The following is a 16,079-nucleotide window of genomic DNA, read 5'->3' as shown; positions in this document are numbered from 1 at the left end:
TCTAATTCATTTATTATTCTACTCTCCCCCCTGCCCAAAACCTCTCTTTTCTCAGTTATTTACATGGTTATAAAAAATAGCGTTCGTCTCCTTAATTCCCGTGGGGAATTTGCAATTTTTGCACCAGTTGTCCTTGGTGCACCAATTAGCATCTGGAAATTCTTCACACTCAAGGACCAGGCGAAATTTCCAACTCAGGCTCTGCCGCCCATCCCCATCCCCCACCCCTCCCTTCCTCATACAGAAGGACAGGCCTGTGGAGGGAACTTCTTAAAGGTATATCTAGCATTAAATAATAACAGTAGGCAGAACTTTTTTGATTATTTTCAGAATTGTGAAATTCTTTATGTATTTGTTTTGCTAGCGATGTTATTTTTAGTTGTGTACCCTGATCTGAGTGAAAAAGTATTACCCTGCACAATGTTTTTAAATAAACATAATAGTGATTGTACTTTTCAAAAATATGGTGACAATTATGTACAGTGACAGACACAAACATTTTAAGTGAATCTGCCTCAGCCCATCTGCTGCTGAAACCCTCAACCATGCTTTTGTTACCTTGAGACTCAACCATTCCAATGCTCCCCTGGCCAGCATCCCATTTTCCATCCTCCATAAACTTAAGCTCATCCAAAATTCTGCTGCCTGTATCCTAACTCGCACCAAGCCCCGTTCACCCATCACCTCTGTGCTCGCTGACCTACGTTGGCTCCCGGTCCAGGAACGCCTCGATTTAAAATTCTCATCCTTGTGTTCAAATCCCTCCGTGGCCTCGCCCCCTCCCTATCTCTGTAACCTCCTCCAGCCCTAAAACCCTCAGGGAACTTTGCGTTCCTCCAATTCTTGCCTCTTGTCCATCCTCCGCTTCCTTCACCCCATCATTGGCGGCCGTGCCTTCAGCTATCTAGGCCCCAAGCCCTGGAATTCCCTCCCTAAACCTCTCCACCTCTTTCTCCTCCTTTAAGATGCTCTGTAAAACCTACCTCTTTGACCAAACTTTTAATTACCCTCCTTCTTTGGCTCGGTGTCAATTTTTGTCTGAAGTGCCTTGGGAGGTTTTACTACGTTAAAGGCGCTATATAAATGCAAGCTGTTGTTGTTGTATTTGATTGTTAGCGTTTTCCCCTCTGTCCACAGGCAAAGATGGGATTATCTCACAATCTGCAGGATGCGCGCAATGACTGCGATGTCCTTCGGGGGCAGGTCGAGGAAGAACAGGAGGAAAGATTGAACCTTCAGAAGTCTCTCTGCAAAGCCAACGCGGACGGGTTACTGTGGAAAGCTAAATACGAGACGGACGGCATTCAGAAGCTGATGGAATTGGAGGAGGCCAAGTATGATCTTTGAATTTAAACCGCACACATTTCCACGGGCAGGGGGTACAGGTTCAGAATGCAAACATGGAATTCAAATAACATGAGCAGGAGCTCGTTCTGAAGGTCTCTCACCTGGCTGTAAGAACACTGGGAACACGTGGCTGTCACAGCGATATTCTGCATAAAGACAAACAAAACTGTATCTCCCCAACAAGTAGCTTGTGCCATTGGTCGAGGAGGAGGCTTAGCACAGCAATAGTCAAAGCAAAAATAAGAGGCACCAATTGGAGGGAGTCTTTTGAATTGGGTTGGAAATTGGATGGGAGTTAGGAGCCAGCGAGTGGGGATAAAGGGTTCGTTCTCTGATTGGCAGAATGTGACAGGTGGTGTTCCCCAGGGACCTGTTCTGGGGCCTCAATTTTTCACCATATTTATTAATAACGTGGATGAAGGAATGGGGAGTTGTATATCCGAGTTTGCAGATGACACTAAGTTAGGAGGCACAGTAAGTTGTGTAGATGGGAGCAGGAAGTTGCAAAGGGGCATTGATAGATTAAGTGAGTGAAAGAGATCTGCACAGAGGGAAAGAGAGAAGGGGATGAAAGATGAAGAGAAGGAGAGATAGGAGCGATGGACAGTGAGTACTTCCACCTTCGGGAGAGGGGGCGGGGCGTATAACGGGCGAGATCGGATCGGATCGGCCATTATACACCCCGGCCGATTGTCCTTTGCATTGAACCCCTGCTGAAGTTGAAAGTTCCAGCCACAAAATGACAGAGACAACCTCTCATTTTTTGTACAGGAGCCAGACATATACCATTAGTGATGTGTGCTCTGTCCATCCGAAGCGCTGAGTAAATGAACGTTCTATGCTCAGCACAGCTTGTCTCCCAGGGAGGGGTGATCTCACGATGTTAAATCACCTTTTTTTCACCCTCCCCCTGCATGCTATCTTATGGTCAAATTTCAGCTACTCTGATGTGTTAAAGAAAGAAAAGACTTGCATTTATATAGCGCCTTTCACGACCTCGGAATGTCCCAAAGCGTTTTACAGCCAATTAAGTACTTTTTGATGTGTAGTTATTGTTGTAATGTAGGAAACATGACAGCCAATTTGTGCACAGCAAGATCCCACAAACAGCAATGAGATAAATGACCAGATAATCTCGTGATGTTGGTTGGGGGATAAATATTGGCCAGGACACTGGGGAGAACTCCCCTGCCGTTCTTTAAATAGTGCCGGGGGATCTTTTGCATCCACCTGAGAGGGCAGACGGGGCTTCGGTTTAATGTGTCATCTGAAAGACGGCACTTCCGACAGTGCAGCACTCCCTCAGTACTGCACTGGGAGTGTCGGCCTAGATTAAGAGCTCGAGTCTCTGGAGTGGGACTTGAACCCAGTCATTCAACTAACTCACAGCACGGCACAATGTACAGGAGGCGGCCCTGAGACATGCAAGTGTTGTACAGCACAAGCCAGGAGTGAACTGTGTCCCTCTTTGTGGGGACTGTACCGTCCCTTCACATTATTGCGTGTTCCTCCCTCAGGAAGAAGCTGCTGGCACGTCTTCAAGAGGCGGAGGAGCGCATCGAGACGGTGAACAGCAAGTGCTCTTCCATGGAGAAGGCGAGGAACCGACTTCAGGCGGAGGTGGAGGACCTGAACTTTGAAATCGAAAGGTCGCAGGCTGCCGCGGCCGCCCTTGACAGGAAACAGCAGAGCTTCGACAAGATCCTAAACGAATGGAAACTGAAGTCCGAGCTGTCACAGGCGGACCTGGAAACTGCGCAGAGAGAGGCGAGGGAGATCAGCACGCAGCTGCTCAAGCTCAAAAACGCCTTTGACGAGGCAGTGGAAAGCACAGAGGGGCTGAAGAGGGACAATAAACACCTACTGGGTATGAGGCAGCCACACGGCACTGACAGCAGAGATCAGAGCATAAGAGAGAGGTGCATTGTCAGAAATTGCCAATATAATCCCGGGTATTGTAAAGGGAGACATCATATACTGAATGTTGACTCAGCCCTCTCCCTTGGGGAGATAGGAACACGGGGACAGGAGTAGGCCATTCTGCCCCCCCCCATTCAATTAGATCATGGCTCATTTATATCTTAACTCCATGTGCCTGCTTTGGTTCCACGTCCGTTACTACCTTTGCCTTACAAAAATCTACCAATCTCAGTTTTCAAATTTTCAATTGACCCCCAGCCTCAACAGGGTTTTGGGGGAGAGTTTTCCAGATTTCCACTCCCCTTTGTGTGAAGAAGTGCTTCCTGACATCACCCCTGAACGGCCTATCTCTAATTTTAAGGTTATGCCCCCTTGTTCTGGACTCCCCCACTATCTACACAGATATCTGTTGTCTCTTAGTTGCCTCTCTTAGGGAGATCACTGTACACAGTTCAAGGAGATGGGAAAATTTCCCCCATGGTTGTTATGATCTGGAATGCACTGCCTGAAAGGGCGGTGGGAGAACCTTCACCACACGGACTGCAGCGGTTCAAGAAGGCGGCTCACCACCACCTTCTCAAGGGCAATTAGGGATGGGCAATAAATGCCGGCCTCGCCAGCGACACCCACATCCCATGAAAGAATGAAAAAAAAGCAGATTCAATAGTAACTTTCAAAAGGGAATTGAATAAATACTTGAAAAGGAAAAATTTGCAGGGCTACCAGGAAAGAGCAGGGGATTGTGGTACTAATTGGATAGCTTTTTCAAAGAGCCAGCACAGGCACGAAGGGCCGAATGGTCTCCTTCTGTGTTGTAAGATTCTATGAATTTGCTCTTTGTGACATGTAGGTAAGCAGGTTGGAGGTCCCTCCCCAAAGGGCTTTGAGATGAACTTGTTGCTGTACCAACTTTGTGTTTGTTTATTCCACGTTTTCTCTCTCAAAACAGAGGAGATAGCTTCATTGACAGATCAGCTGACCGAAGGCACTCAGAGCTACAACGAGCTTGACAAAATTAAGAGACAACTCCAGGAGGAAGAGGTTCAGCTGCAAGCAACGGTGGAAGATCTTCAGGTATATTTTTTTAACCTTGGTCTGGTGGTCAAACCGGATGTGGTTGTGAATGACCAGACCAGTCGTGTGCGGGATATGCCCGAGTCTGTGGCCCTAAGACTTGAGGGACAGAGATGGAAACAATCCCAGGGGAATGGCAGGGTGGAAGACAGTGTGAAGGACCTGGTGGGACCAGGGCATCTGTCACAATTGTTTGGGATCTTGCACCAGATATTTTCTCCAGTGTCACTGGTCGTTCCCAGATCTTGTACCACGATCCAGAGATCAGCTTTTACTGTCCAATATCCAAGCCAAAACCATGGCAATACCCAGTGATTATACAGAACCCTTGCTGTGTACACTGGCCATTGTAATATTGCATGTGCCGCATGTGTGTTCCCCGGTCTTTAGGGAACACAGACTGAGAAGCACTTCATCAAGATGAGACAGGGCAACAAATTGGTTTATTTTACATGAAATATATGAATTTTCACAGTGAAATTGGTCAACTTTCTATGCTCCTCGTTTCATGAAAAATAACAAAGATGCAACCTTACTGATGGTCTAGGTGTAAGCCCACTTTCGGGCTAGCTATTCCAAATCTAATTGGCTCTGATTTACAGGCTGCTTGGGTTCATTTGCCCATCCTGTGTTTCAGAGATGATGTGGAGATGCTGGTGATGGACTGGGGTGGACAAATGTAAGGAATCTTACAACACCAGGTTATAGTCCAACTGTTTTATTTGAAAATCACAAGGTTTCGGAGACACTCACCTGACGAAGGAGAAAGCCTCCGAAAGCTTGTGATTTTCAAATAAAACTGTTGGACTATAACCTGGTGTTGTAAGATTCCTTACAAGTGTTTCAGAGAGAGTGACAGAGAAAGGAAGGGTCTGTCTTTGTAAGACTGTGAGATCAGGGGTCAACCAAGCTGCCAATCACCGAGGGCTCCAAACTGGACTCACCCATAGAAACGTGGGGAACAACACATTTGCCATTGTTTAATTAACCCCATGTAGGTGTGCTATCAACATTGAAATAGAAACCACTTAGTTGACTGCCTGAGAATCTTGTCAATGTTGGGAGGTCTATCCATTGTTTCAAAACTACATAAATAAGCAGTTTTGATGCCAGCCTGCCTCTTTGTGAAGCTAATTAAAATTTCAAATTACCAGGGCAGCCAACCGAGTTCCATGTCTGCAGGCTTAACGCTAAGACGACCAGCTGAATTAAGGTTACAGAAATATTATAAAGCAATTCAAGCAATGAGGGTAATGATCAAAATGCTACAGAATCAAAGGTCAACAGTTCACTGGTCAACAGATGCGAGGAGTAAATGGAATTTAGATTCAGATCGGCCATGATCTAATTAAATGGCGGAACAGCCTTGAGGGGCTGAATGGCCTCCTCCTGTTCCTATGTTCCTAGAAGAGGGAGTTAGGAGTCACAGGGTGTTAGTGAGGGAGCTCAATTACCTTTTGAAAATATAAGTAAATTATATACGCTGGATAGCCTCAAAGAATTGTATCAGATTAATGAGGCTATTGCTTCTAGGTCTATGTCGATTACACCCTGTGGCCTCTTGTGCTCTTTAGATGAACATTGATTGTATTCTCCAGGATCTTTCCATCAGCGATGCAGTCAACCTGAAACAAGTAACCGTCTATTTCCTTATGTGTTAGAATGTGCTCGAGACTGCAGAGAACAAGAACAGTCGACTTCAGCTGGACCTGACTCAGCTTCAAAGCCAGAACGAGAGGCAGCTGAAAGAGAAGGATGAAGAGATTGCCACCATGAGGTACCGAGGAATGCGTACAGTACAGAGCTGGGCAATCTGTAGACTGCAAATGTGCATGGAGGAATGTGAATCTTATACGGAGGGGAAAATGGTTGGAGCACAATTACTCTGTTCAATGTGGCCACTAACATAGGACACTATCTGGAGTGGGTTTGGGGGGGGGGGGTGTTATTGAGCCAATAAAGTGAGGGATTTGGATACCAATGAGGATGCAGCCACTGGGGCATTAAAGGAAGTCTAAGAGAGCTGGATTAACATCAGCGGATGGACAGGGGTAACATTTCTGTTCCACCCAGTGTCTGACATTTGTGGGAACCCATCGCTGTGCTTAAGAGTCTCCAAACTAACCGACCAAAACATCCACACAAGCAGAAATTCCATTTGTTTGATATGGAGTGGATACCCTCTCCCAACAGGGAGGAAAAATAGAAAAACTGAATATTTTCAAGCAATTCGGAAAGCAAATGGTATGTCAGCCTTTATTGCAAGGGGGCTGGAGTACAAGAGTAAGGAAGTCTTGCTGCAATTCTACAGGGCTTTGGTGAGACCACACCTGGCATGTTGTGTGCATTTTTGGTCTCCTTACCTAAGGAAGGATGTACTTGCCTTGGAGGTGATGCAACAAAGGTTCATTAGATTGATTCCTAGGATGAGAGGGTTGTCCTATGAGGAGAGATTGAGTAAAACGGGCCTATATTCCCTGGAGTTTAGAAGAATGAGAGGTGATCTCATTGAAATATATAAGATTCCATGGGGGCTTGACAGGGTAGATGCTGAGAGGATGTTTTCCCTGGCTGGAGAGTCTGGAACTAGGGGACATAGTCTCAGGTTAAGGGGTCGGCCATTTAGGACTGAGATGAGGAGGAATTGCTTCACTCAGAGGATTGTGAATCTTTGGAATTCTCTACCCCAGAGGGCTGTGGATGTTCAGTCGTTGAGTATATTCAAGACTGAGATTGATAGATTTTTGGATTCTAAGGGGATCAAGGGATATGGGGATCGGGCGGGAAAGACGAGTTGAGGTCGAAGATCAGCCATGATCAGATTGAATGGCGGAGCAGGCTCGAGGGGCCGAATGGCCTACTCCTGCTCCTATTTCTTATGTTATGTTCTTATGTAAGGAAAAATTTGCAGGGCTATGGGGAAAGAGCAGGGGAGTGGGACTAATTGGACAGCTCTTCCAAAGAGCCGACACAGGCACGATGGGCCAAATGGCCTCCTTCTGTGCTGTGTGATTCTATGAAATACCTCAGTTAACTTTACACCTATGATCTCCTGGGGCAGTGTGTTCTACATTCTCACATTCCCTTGTGTGACGAAGGCTTTTTCTGGATTCACTATTAACTGGCTTATCTCTGTAGCACCTTTCAAAAGGGAATTAGATATATACTTGAAAAGGAAAAATTTGCAGGGCTATGGGGAAAGAGCAGGGGGAATGGGGCTAATTACATCGAGTTACATTGAAACTACAGCACAGAAACAGGCCCTTCGGCCCAACTGGTCTCTGCTGGTGTTTATGTTCCGCACGAGTCTCCTCCCTCTCTACTTCATCTAACCCTATCAGCATATCCTCTAGTCCTTTCTCCCTCATGTGTTTATCTAGCTTCCCCTTAAATGCATCAATGCTATTTGCCTCAACTATTCCCTGTGGTAGCGAGTTCCACATTCTAACCACTCTTTGGGTAAAGAAGTTTCTCCTGAATTTCCTGTTGGATTTACTAGTGACTATTTTATATTTACGACCTCTGGTTTTGGACTCCCCCATAAGTGGAAACATTTTCTCTACGTCTACCCTATCAAACCGTATCATTATCTTAAAGCCCTCCATCAGGTCACTCCTCAGCTTTCTCTTTTCTAGAGAAAAGAGCCCCAGCCTATTCAGCCTTTCCTGATAAGTATATCCTCTCAGTTCCAGTATCATCCTTGTGCATCTTTTTTGCACCCTCTCCAATGCCTCTATATCCTTTTTATAATATGGAGACCAGAACTGTGCACGATACTCCAAGTGTGAGAATGAATTTTTAAAAAAACATCGGAAATACACTCCTTCAGTCTCAACTTATTTTCTCTCCTCCCCCCAGAAACAGAAGAGGTGGAGACAGAAAGTTCCAACCATTGTGTTTGCTTTGGTTGTGTTTGAGTCTCTGAGACCAGAACTGTGCACAATACTACAAGTGTGGTCTAGCCAAGGTTCTTTACAAGTTTAACATAACTGGATAGCTCTTCCAAAAAGCCAGCAGGCACAATGGGCCAAATGGCCTCTTTCTGTGCTGTAAGATTCTATTGTAACATTCTAAGATTACATCTCTTTGTTCTGGATCCCCACCACTGGGCTGTGTCATTTCTCAGCTGTCATCAGCTTTCATTATTTTAAATACCTCGATCTAATTGTCTCTCAACCTCATCTCCAGGGAACATAACCCAAGGTTACTCAGTACTCAGTCTCCTCAAAGGGGCATCATTGTGGTGAGTGTTGCTGGACACACTCAAATACTTGAAGGTATAGCTTGCCTGGTAGAATGCACAATACAGGCTAGGGATTCCCTCGGAGCTGCTCCCGCTCCGCTGCCGTAACTTCACCGTAAGTGCGGTGGAAGACCCGTTTATGCACGTACATGGGGTTACCGTCTTCCGGCGAGGTTACGGCAACGGAGCGGGAGCAGCTCCGTGGAAATTCCCGGCCACTGGGGCAATTTTAACTTAACCCGCCTGTCGGGAAGCCCACGGGATTGGGTGCATCGCTGGTTTCACACCCTGCCCAGCTTTACTCTCCAATGAAGTCAGTGGAAAGTAATATTGGGCGGAGTGTAAAACCGGTGTTCCACCCCATCCCTTGGGTTTCCCGCTCGGCGAGTTAGGTAAACTCTAACCCCCCCACATTGTGACTCTAACCAACTCAATCTAAATGGTGTCCCTTTCAGACGGAACCACCAGCGTGCCGTCGAGTTCCTGGAAACAGACCTGGAGAGGGAAACAAAGTGTAAAAACGAAGCTCTCCGAATCCAGAAGAAAATGGAGAACGACCTCAATGAGATGGAGCAACAAATGAACCAAGCGATCCGACGAGCCAGCGAGGCTCAGAGAGCCATTCGTAATTTACTTTTGCAAACAAAAGTGAGTTTCCTTCCTTTCAAAAAAAAATCTCGGCACTCCTTCATTCACTGTCACTTCTCCATCCCCGTTCCTCGGGTACCTTCAGAAATACCCCCTGGCTACTCCTTGCTCACTCCCACCGGTGAGAAAGAATTGAACTGCTTCATTGGGCCAGTGTGTTATTGCAGTAATATCAGTCTCAATAACAGGCACTCAATAAGTCAAGGTTGTTTCTTACATACAACCTTGGAACGGAAGAAAGAGAGTTAACCCATCAAGCTTCTCCTACGTAGGTGCATTCAAGGGGGAAGCTAGATAAACACATGAGGGAGAAAGGAATAGAAGGATATGCTGATAGGGTTAGACGGAGAGGGGTGGAAGGAGGCTCATGTGGAGCATAAACACCATCACAGACCAGTTGGGCCGAATGGCCTGTTTCTGTGCTGTACATTCTATGTAATTCATGAGTGGGACTAATTGGATAGCTCTTTCAAAGACCCAGTACAGGCACGATGGGCCGAATGGCCTTCTTCTGTGCTATATGATCCTACAATTTATTCATTTTTAACAATCTGTGAGTAATGATGAGACATAATTTCAGGTCACTGGACCTGTGCCTTGAAACAACAATTTTTTAAAGCCATTTTTAACAATACAAATAGAATGGCGGACTTAGGAAAATGGGGGCATGTGGGGAAATAATTTAACCAGTTGGATTGGGAAGTGTGCGACCCATTGGGTGGTGTGACCTTTCTGTTTCGGTGGGTGAATCATGTCCAGCGTATTGCACTGAGCTTCCACTCGTACCTTCGATTTAACCGTTCCCAGTGTTAACGCCGCTGGGTTTTTTCTTTCCCGCGTGTCCAGGAATTACAGGCTCAGCTCGAGTCCAGTACTCAGCAAAACGAGGAACTGAAGGATGAGCTGAGCGTCTCTGATCGACGAGGGGCCATGCTGAGCGCTGAGCTCGAGGAGCTGCGTAGCGCTCTGGAGAACGCAGAACGTGACTGGAAAGCGGCAGAACACGAACTGCACGACAGCAGGGAAAGATCGGAGCTGCTTCTCTCTCAGGTATCCCGTCGGCCTGGTGTCAGGGGGAAAGTGCTCACGTCATAAAGCATTAGGCGGCCAGGACTGCAATTGCCTTTAGATTTGCAGCGCGTGTGTGTAAGTGATCAACACTGGAGTAGATTAAAGAACGAGGTGTAGAAAGTTAGGGGAAATTCATCAATCCCAAGATCCCCAGGAGGGAGGAAATGAGTGAAGGGAGTGTGGATCAGAGAATTGGGGTGACAGTGCTGTAGCCTCATCTCTGACCTGTGCTCCCTTCGAACGTGGTTGACCTTCTGGGAGCCTGGAAATTTCTTTTTAATGTTTATTAAGTCTCCTATCCTTTATTCCTATAAAATTTGATCTGCAAACTTAGGAAGAGTTGCTGCTAAATTAAAGGATTTTAAACTGTGCTTCTTTTCCTTTCATTATCTGCTCTTAATGAACAAGATGTGGAGATGCCGGTGATGGACTGGGGTTGACAATTGTAAACAATTTTACAACACCAAGTTATAGTCCAACAATTTTATTTTAAATTTCATTTCCACACCATTCACCTGAGGAAGGAGGAAGCCTCCGAAAGCTTGTGGAATTTAAAATAAATTTGTTGGACTATAACTTAATGAACAACCCCTCGAACAACCCCGTGGATGCGGTAAGGATGTTCCCAAGGATGGGTGAAACTAGAACGAGGGGGCATAATCTTAGAATAAGGGGCTGCTCTTTCAAAACTGAGATGAAGAGAAACTTCTTCACTCAGAGGGTAGTAGGTCTGTGGAATTTGCTGCCCCAGGAAGCTGTGGAAGCTACATCATTAAATAAATTTAAAACAGAAATAGACAGTTTCCTAGAAGTAAAGGGAATTAGGGGTTACGGGGAGCGGGCAGGAAATTGGACATGAAGCTGAGTTCGGATCGGTCAATGCCCTGTGGGTGGCGGAGAGGGCCCAGGGGCTGAGTGGCCGGGTCCTGCTCCTACTTCTTGTGTTCTTTAGATTTGAGGTTAGGATCAGATCAGCCATGATCTTATTGAATGGCGGAGCAGGCTCGAGGGGCCGATTGGCCTACTCCTGCTCCTATTTCTTATGTTCTTATGTTCCTGAAAATGTTGATGTTTTTCCCAAGGCGCCAGCCTCTCTTGACCTCTCTGGGCCAGTTCTTTACTGGAACAATCCAGAACTAATCCTACTCCTATTCACATCAGACTAAACTGAAGACTATCGTTTGGAATTTCCACAGTGGGTTCTCCCGTTCTCCCGCTGTAAATGATGCGGGAGATTGACTGAAACCCTGGAGAATACGTCGGAAACGGCCGTCTCCACCATTTCTCCAGGGTTTCCGCTGATGTTCTGCCAAAGTTACGGCGCGAGGTCGGAGGGACCTCGCAGACACCCCGATGTTATTTTTATCCTGAATGTAATCTGGGTTAGTGGGAGTTGCCCACAGCCCAATCTGGGGGTAGCATTGCAGCATTTTGTGTTTGAATTTGATTGTAAGTTTCTTCGAAACATCGAGTTATTCCCCTCTCCCACCCACGTTTTGCTCGCTTGGTGCCAGCATTGGCTTAGTGGGTTGCACTCTCACCTCTGGCTCAGAAGGTCATGGGTTCAAGCCACACTCCAGAGACTCGAGCACATAATCCAGGCTGACACTTCAGTGTAGTACTGAGGGAGTGCTGCACTGTCGGAGGGTCAGTACTGAGGGAGCGCTGTATTGTCGGAGGGTCAGTACTGAGGGAGTGCTGTACTGTCGGAGGGTCAGTACTGAGGGAGTGCTGTACTGTCGGAGGGTCAGTACTGAGGGAGTGATGCACTGTCGAAGGGTCAGTACTGAGGGAGTGCTGTACTGTCGGAGGGTCAGTACTGAGGGAGTGCTGCACTGTCGGAGGGTCAGTACTGAGGGAGCGCTGTATTGTCGGAGGGTCAGTACTGAGGGAGTGCTGTACTGTCGGAGGGGCAGTACTGAGGGAGCGCTGTACTGTCGGAGGGTCAGTACTGAGGGAGCGCTGCACTGTCGGAGGGTCAGTACTGAGGGAGCGCTGTATTGTCGGAGGGTCAGTACTGAGGGAGTGCTGTACTGTCGGAGGGTCAGTACTGAGGGAGTGATGCACTGTCGGAGGGTCAGTACTGAGGGAGTGCTGTACTGTCGGAGGGTCAGTACTGAGGGAGTGCTGCACTGTCGGAGGGTCAGTACTGAGGGAGTGCTGCACTGTCGGAGGGTCAGTACTGAGGGAGTGCTGCACTGTCGGATGGGCAGTACTGAGGGAGTGCTGCACTGTCGGAGGGTCAGTACTGAGGGAGTGCTGCACTGTCGGAGGGGCAGTACTGAGGGAGCGCTGCACTGTCGGATGGGCAGTACTGAGGGAGTGCTGCACTGTCGGAGGGGCAGTACTGAGGGAGCGCTGCACTGTCGGATGGGCAGTACTGAGGGAGTGCTCCACTGTCGGAGGGTCAGTACTGAGGGAGTGCTGCACTGTCGGAGGGGCAGTACTGAGGGAGCGCTGCACTGTCGGATGGGCAGTACTGAGGGAGTGCTGCACTGTCGGAGGGTCAGTACTGAGGGAGTGCTGTACTGTCGGAGGGTCAGTACTGAGGGAGTGCTCCACTGTCGGAGGGTCAGTACCGAGGGAGCGCTGTACTGTCGGAGGGTCAGTACTGAGGGAGCGCAGTACTGTCGGAGGGGCAGTACTGAGGGAGCGCTGTACTGTCGGAGGGGCAGTACTGAGGGAGCGCTGCACTGTCGGAGGGGCAGTACTGAGGGAGCGCTGTACTGTCGGAGGGTCAGTACTGAGGGAGCGCTGTACTGTCGGAGGGTCAGTACTGAGGGAGCGCTGTACTGTCGGAGGGTCAGTACTGAGGGAGTGCTGCACTGTCGGATGGGCAGTACTGAGGGAGTGCTCCACTGTCGGAGGGTCAGTACTGAGGGAGTGCTGCACTGTCGGAGGGGCAGTACTGAGGGAGCGCTGCACTGTCGGATGGGCAGTACTGAGGGAGTGCTGCACTGTCGGAGGGTCAGTACTGAGGGAGTGCTGTACTGTCGGAGGGTCAGTACTGAGGGAGTGCTCCACTGTCGGAGGGTCAGTACCGAGGGAGCGCTGTACTGTCGGAGGGTCAGTACTGAGGGAGCGCAGTACTGTCGGAGGGGCAGTACTGAGGGAGCGCTGTACTGTCGGAGGGGCAGTACTGAGGGAGCGCTGCACTGTCGGAGGGGCAGTACTGAGGGAGCGCTGTACTGTCGGAGGGTCAGTACTGAGGGAGCGCTGTACTGTCGGAGGGTCAGTACTGAGGGAGCGCTGTACTGTCGGAGGGTCAGTACTGAGGGAGTGCTGCACTGTCGGAGGGGCAGTACTGAGGGAGCGCTGTACTGTCGGAGGGTCAGTACTGAGGGAGTGCTGCACTGTCGGAGGGGCAGTACTGAGGGAGCGCTGCACTGTCGGATGGGCTGTACTGAGGGAGCGCTGTACTGTCGGAGGGTCAGTACTGAGGGAGCGCTGTACTGTTGGAGGGTCAGTACTGAGGGAGCGCTGTACTGTCGGAGGGTCAGTACTGAGGGAGTGCTCCACTGTCGGAGGGTCAGTACTGAGGGAGTGCTGCACTGTCGGAGGGGCAGTACTGAGGGAGCGCTGCACTGTCGGATGGGCAGTACTGAGGGAGCGCTGTACTGTTGGAGGGGCAGTACTGAGGGAACGCTGTACTGTCGGAGGGGCAGTACTGAGGGAGTGCTGCACTGTCGGAGGGTCAGTACTGAGGGAGCACTGTACTGTCGGAGGGGCAGTACTGAGGGAGTGCTGCACTGTCGGAGGGCAGTACTGAGGGAGCGCTGTACTGTCGGAGGGTCAGTACTGAGGGAGCGCTGTACTGTCGGAGGGTCAGTACTGAGGGAGCGCTGTACTGTCGGAGGGTCAGTACTGAGGGAGTGCTCCACTGTCGGAGGGGCAGTACTGAGGGAGTGCTGCACTGTCGGAGGGTCAGTACTGAGGGAGCGCTGTACTGTCGGAGGGTCAGTACTGAGGGAGCGCTGTACTGTCGGAGGGTCAGTACTGAGGGAGTGCTCCACTGTCGGAGGGGCAGAACTGAGGGAGTGCTGCACTGTTGGAGGGGCAATACTCAGGGAGTGCTGCACTGTCGGAGGGGCAATACTCAGGGAGTGCTGTACTGTCGGAGGGGCAATACTCAGGGAGTGCTGTACTGTCGGAGGGGCAATACTCAGGGAGTGCTGTACTGTCGGAGGGGCAATACTCAGGGAGTGCTGCACTGTCGGAGGGGCAATACTCAGGGAGTGCTGTACTGTCGGAGGGGCAATACTCAGGGAGTGCTGTACTGTCGGAGGGGCAATACTCAGGGAGTGCTGTACTGTCGGAGGGGCAATACTCAGGGAGTGCTGTACTGTCGGAGGGGCAATACTCAGGGAGTGCTGCACTGTCGGAGGGGCAATACTCAGGGAGTTCTGCACTGTTGGAGGGGCAATACTCAGGGAGTGCTGTACTGTTGGAGGGGCAATACTCAGGGAGTGCTGCACTGTTGGAGGGGCAATACTCAGGGAGTGCTGCACTGTTGGAGGGGCAATACTCAGGGAGTGCTGCACTGTTGGAGGGGCAATACTCAGGGAGTGCTGAACTGTCGGAGGTGCCGTCTGTCCTCTCAGGTGCATATAAGAAATCCTATGACACTATTTTGAAGAAGAGCAAGCGAGTTCTCCCGGTGTCTTGGCCAATATTTATCCCTCAACAAACATCGCTAAAACAGATTAATCAGTCATTATCTCATTGCTGTTTGTGGGTCCTTGCTGTGTGCAAATTGGCTGCTGTGTTTCCCTACATTACAACAGTGACGACACTTCAAAGATGCTTTGGGACATCCTGAGGGATGTTACAGGCGCTATATAAATACAAGTTCTTTCCTTTCCATTCACAGAACATAGGCCTTATCAACCAGAAGAAAAAGTATGAATGTGACATTGAGGAACTGAACCAGCAAGTTGAGAAATTGGTGCAGGAATTCAGGACTGAAGCAGAAAACTTCAGGAAGGCCAAGTGCGAGGTAAATCCAATATCCTTTTCTTAGTAAGTTCACACATTGCTTGACTGGTCTGTCACTAGTCCTGCACAGCACTCCCTGCACCACTGCTCCACTCCCCATTAAAATTTAAAGGCTTCAGTTGTGTATCCACAGTACGGAGAATTGTTCTTAATTGCAATTGTACAGATGGTGAGTCTCTGGAGTCCCACAGAAGTGTTCTGGAGTGGACGTGCCAATGCTCCCCGTCTCCTTGTGTTTCCTTGATGGTTTAATACACAAGTGAGAATGTGCCAAGTGATGTTACTGCCGAGGCTCCCTTCACATACATCACTGAAAGCAAAGTGTCTCAGCCCCACCCTCATAGACCATCATAGAATCATAGAAAGGTTACAGCATGGAAGGAGGCCATTCGGCCCATCGAGTCCATGGCGGCTCTATGCAAGAGCAATCCAGCTAGTCCCACTCCCCCGCCCTATTCTCGTAGCCCTGTAATTTTTTTCCTTTCAAGTACTTATCCAGTTCCCTTTTGAAGGCCATGATTGAATTTTCCTCCACCACCCCCTCAGGCAGTGCATTCCAGATCCTAACCACTCGCTGTGTAAAATGTTTTTCCTCATGTCACCTTTGGTTCTTTTGCCAATCACCTTAAATCTATGCCCTCTGGTTCTTGACCCTTCCGCCAATGGGAACAGTTTCTCTCTCTAGACCCTGCATGATTTTGAATACCACGAACAAATCTCCTCTCAACCTTCTCTGTTCCAAGGAGAACAATCCCAGCTTCTCCAGTCTATCCACGAAACT

The 16,079-nt window shown here is 48.9% G+C and overlaps 1 protein-coding gene across 1 annotated transcript in view; it reads left to right on the top strand.

The window, feature by feature from the left end:
- Nucleotides 1-16,079, top strand: part of LOC137299725 (myosin-7B-like) — a 175,898-nt gene that overhangs the window by 139,443 nt on the left and 20,376 nt on the right. The window contains exons 31-37 of the mRNA XM_067968664.1: nt 1,138-1,334; nt 2,865-3,214; nt 4,217-4,341; nt 6,003-6,118; nt 9,040-9,232; nt 10,079-10,282; nt 15,174-15,299. Coding sequence (XP_067824765.1) covers nt 1,138-1,334; nt 2,865-3,214; nt 4,217-4,341; nt 6,003-6,118; nt 9,040-9,232; nt 10,079-10,282; nt 15,174-15,299 — 1,311 coding nt within the window. The remainder of the gene's footprint in view (nt 1-1,137; nt 1,335-2,864; nt 3,215-4,216; nt 4,342-6,002; nt 6,119-9,039; nt 9,233-10,078; nt 10,283-15,173; nt 15,300-16,079) is intronic.

This window comes from Heptranchias perlo, chromosome 2 (genome assembly GCF_035084215.1).
Source record: "Heptranchias perlo isolate sHepPer1 chromosome 2, sHepPer1.hap1, whole genome shotgun sequence".
NCBI classification, from domain to species: Eukaryota; Metazoa; Chordata; class Chondrichthyes; order Hexanchiformes; family Hexanchidae; genus Heptranchias; species Heptranchias perlo.
Note: the sequence above shows the minus strand (reverse complement) of the source record. Positions and strands in the feature narration are given on the sequence as shown.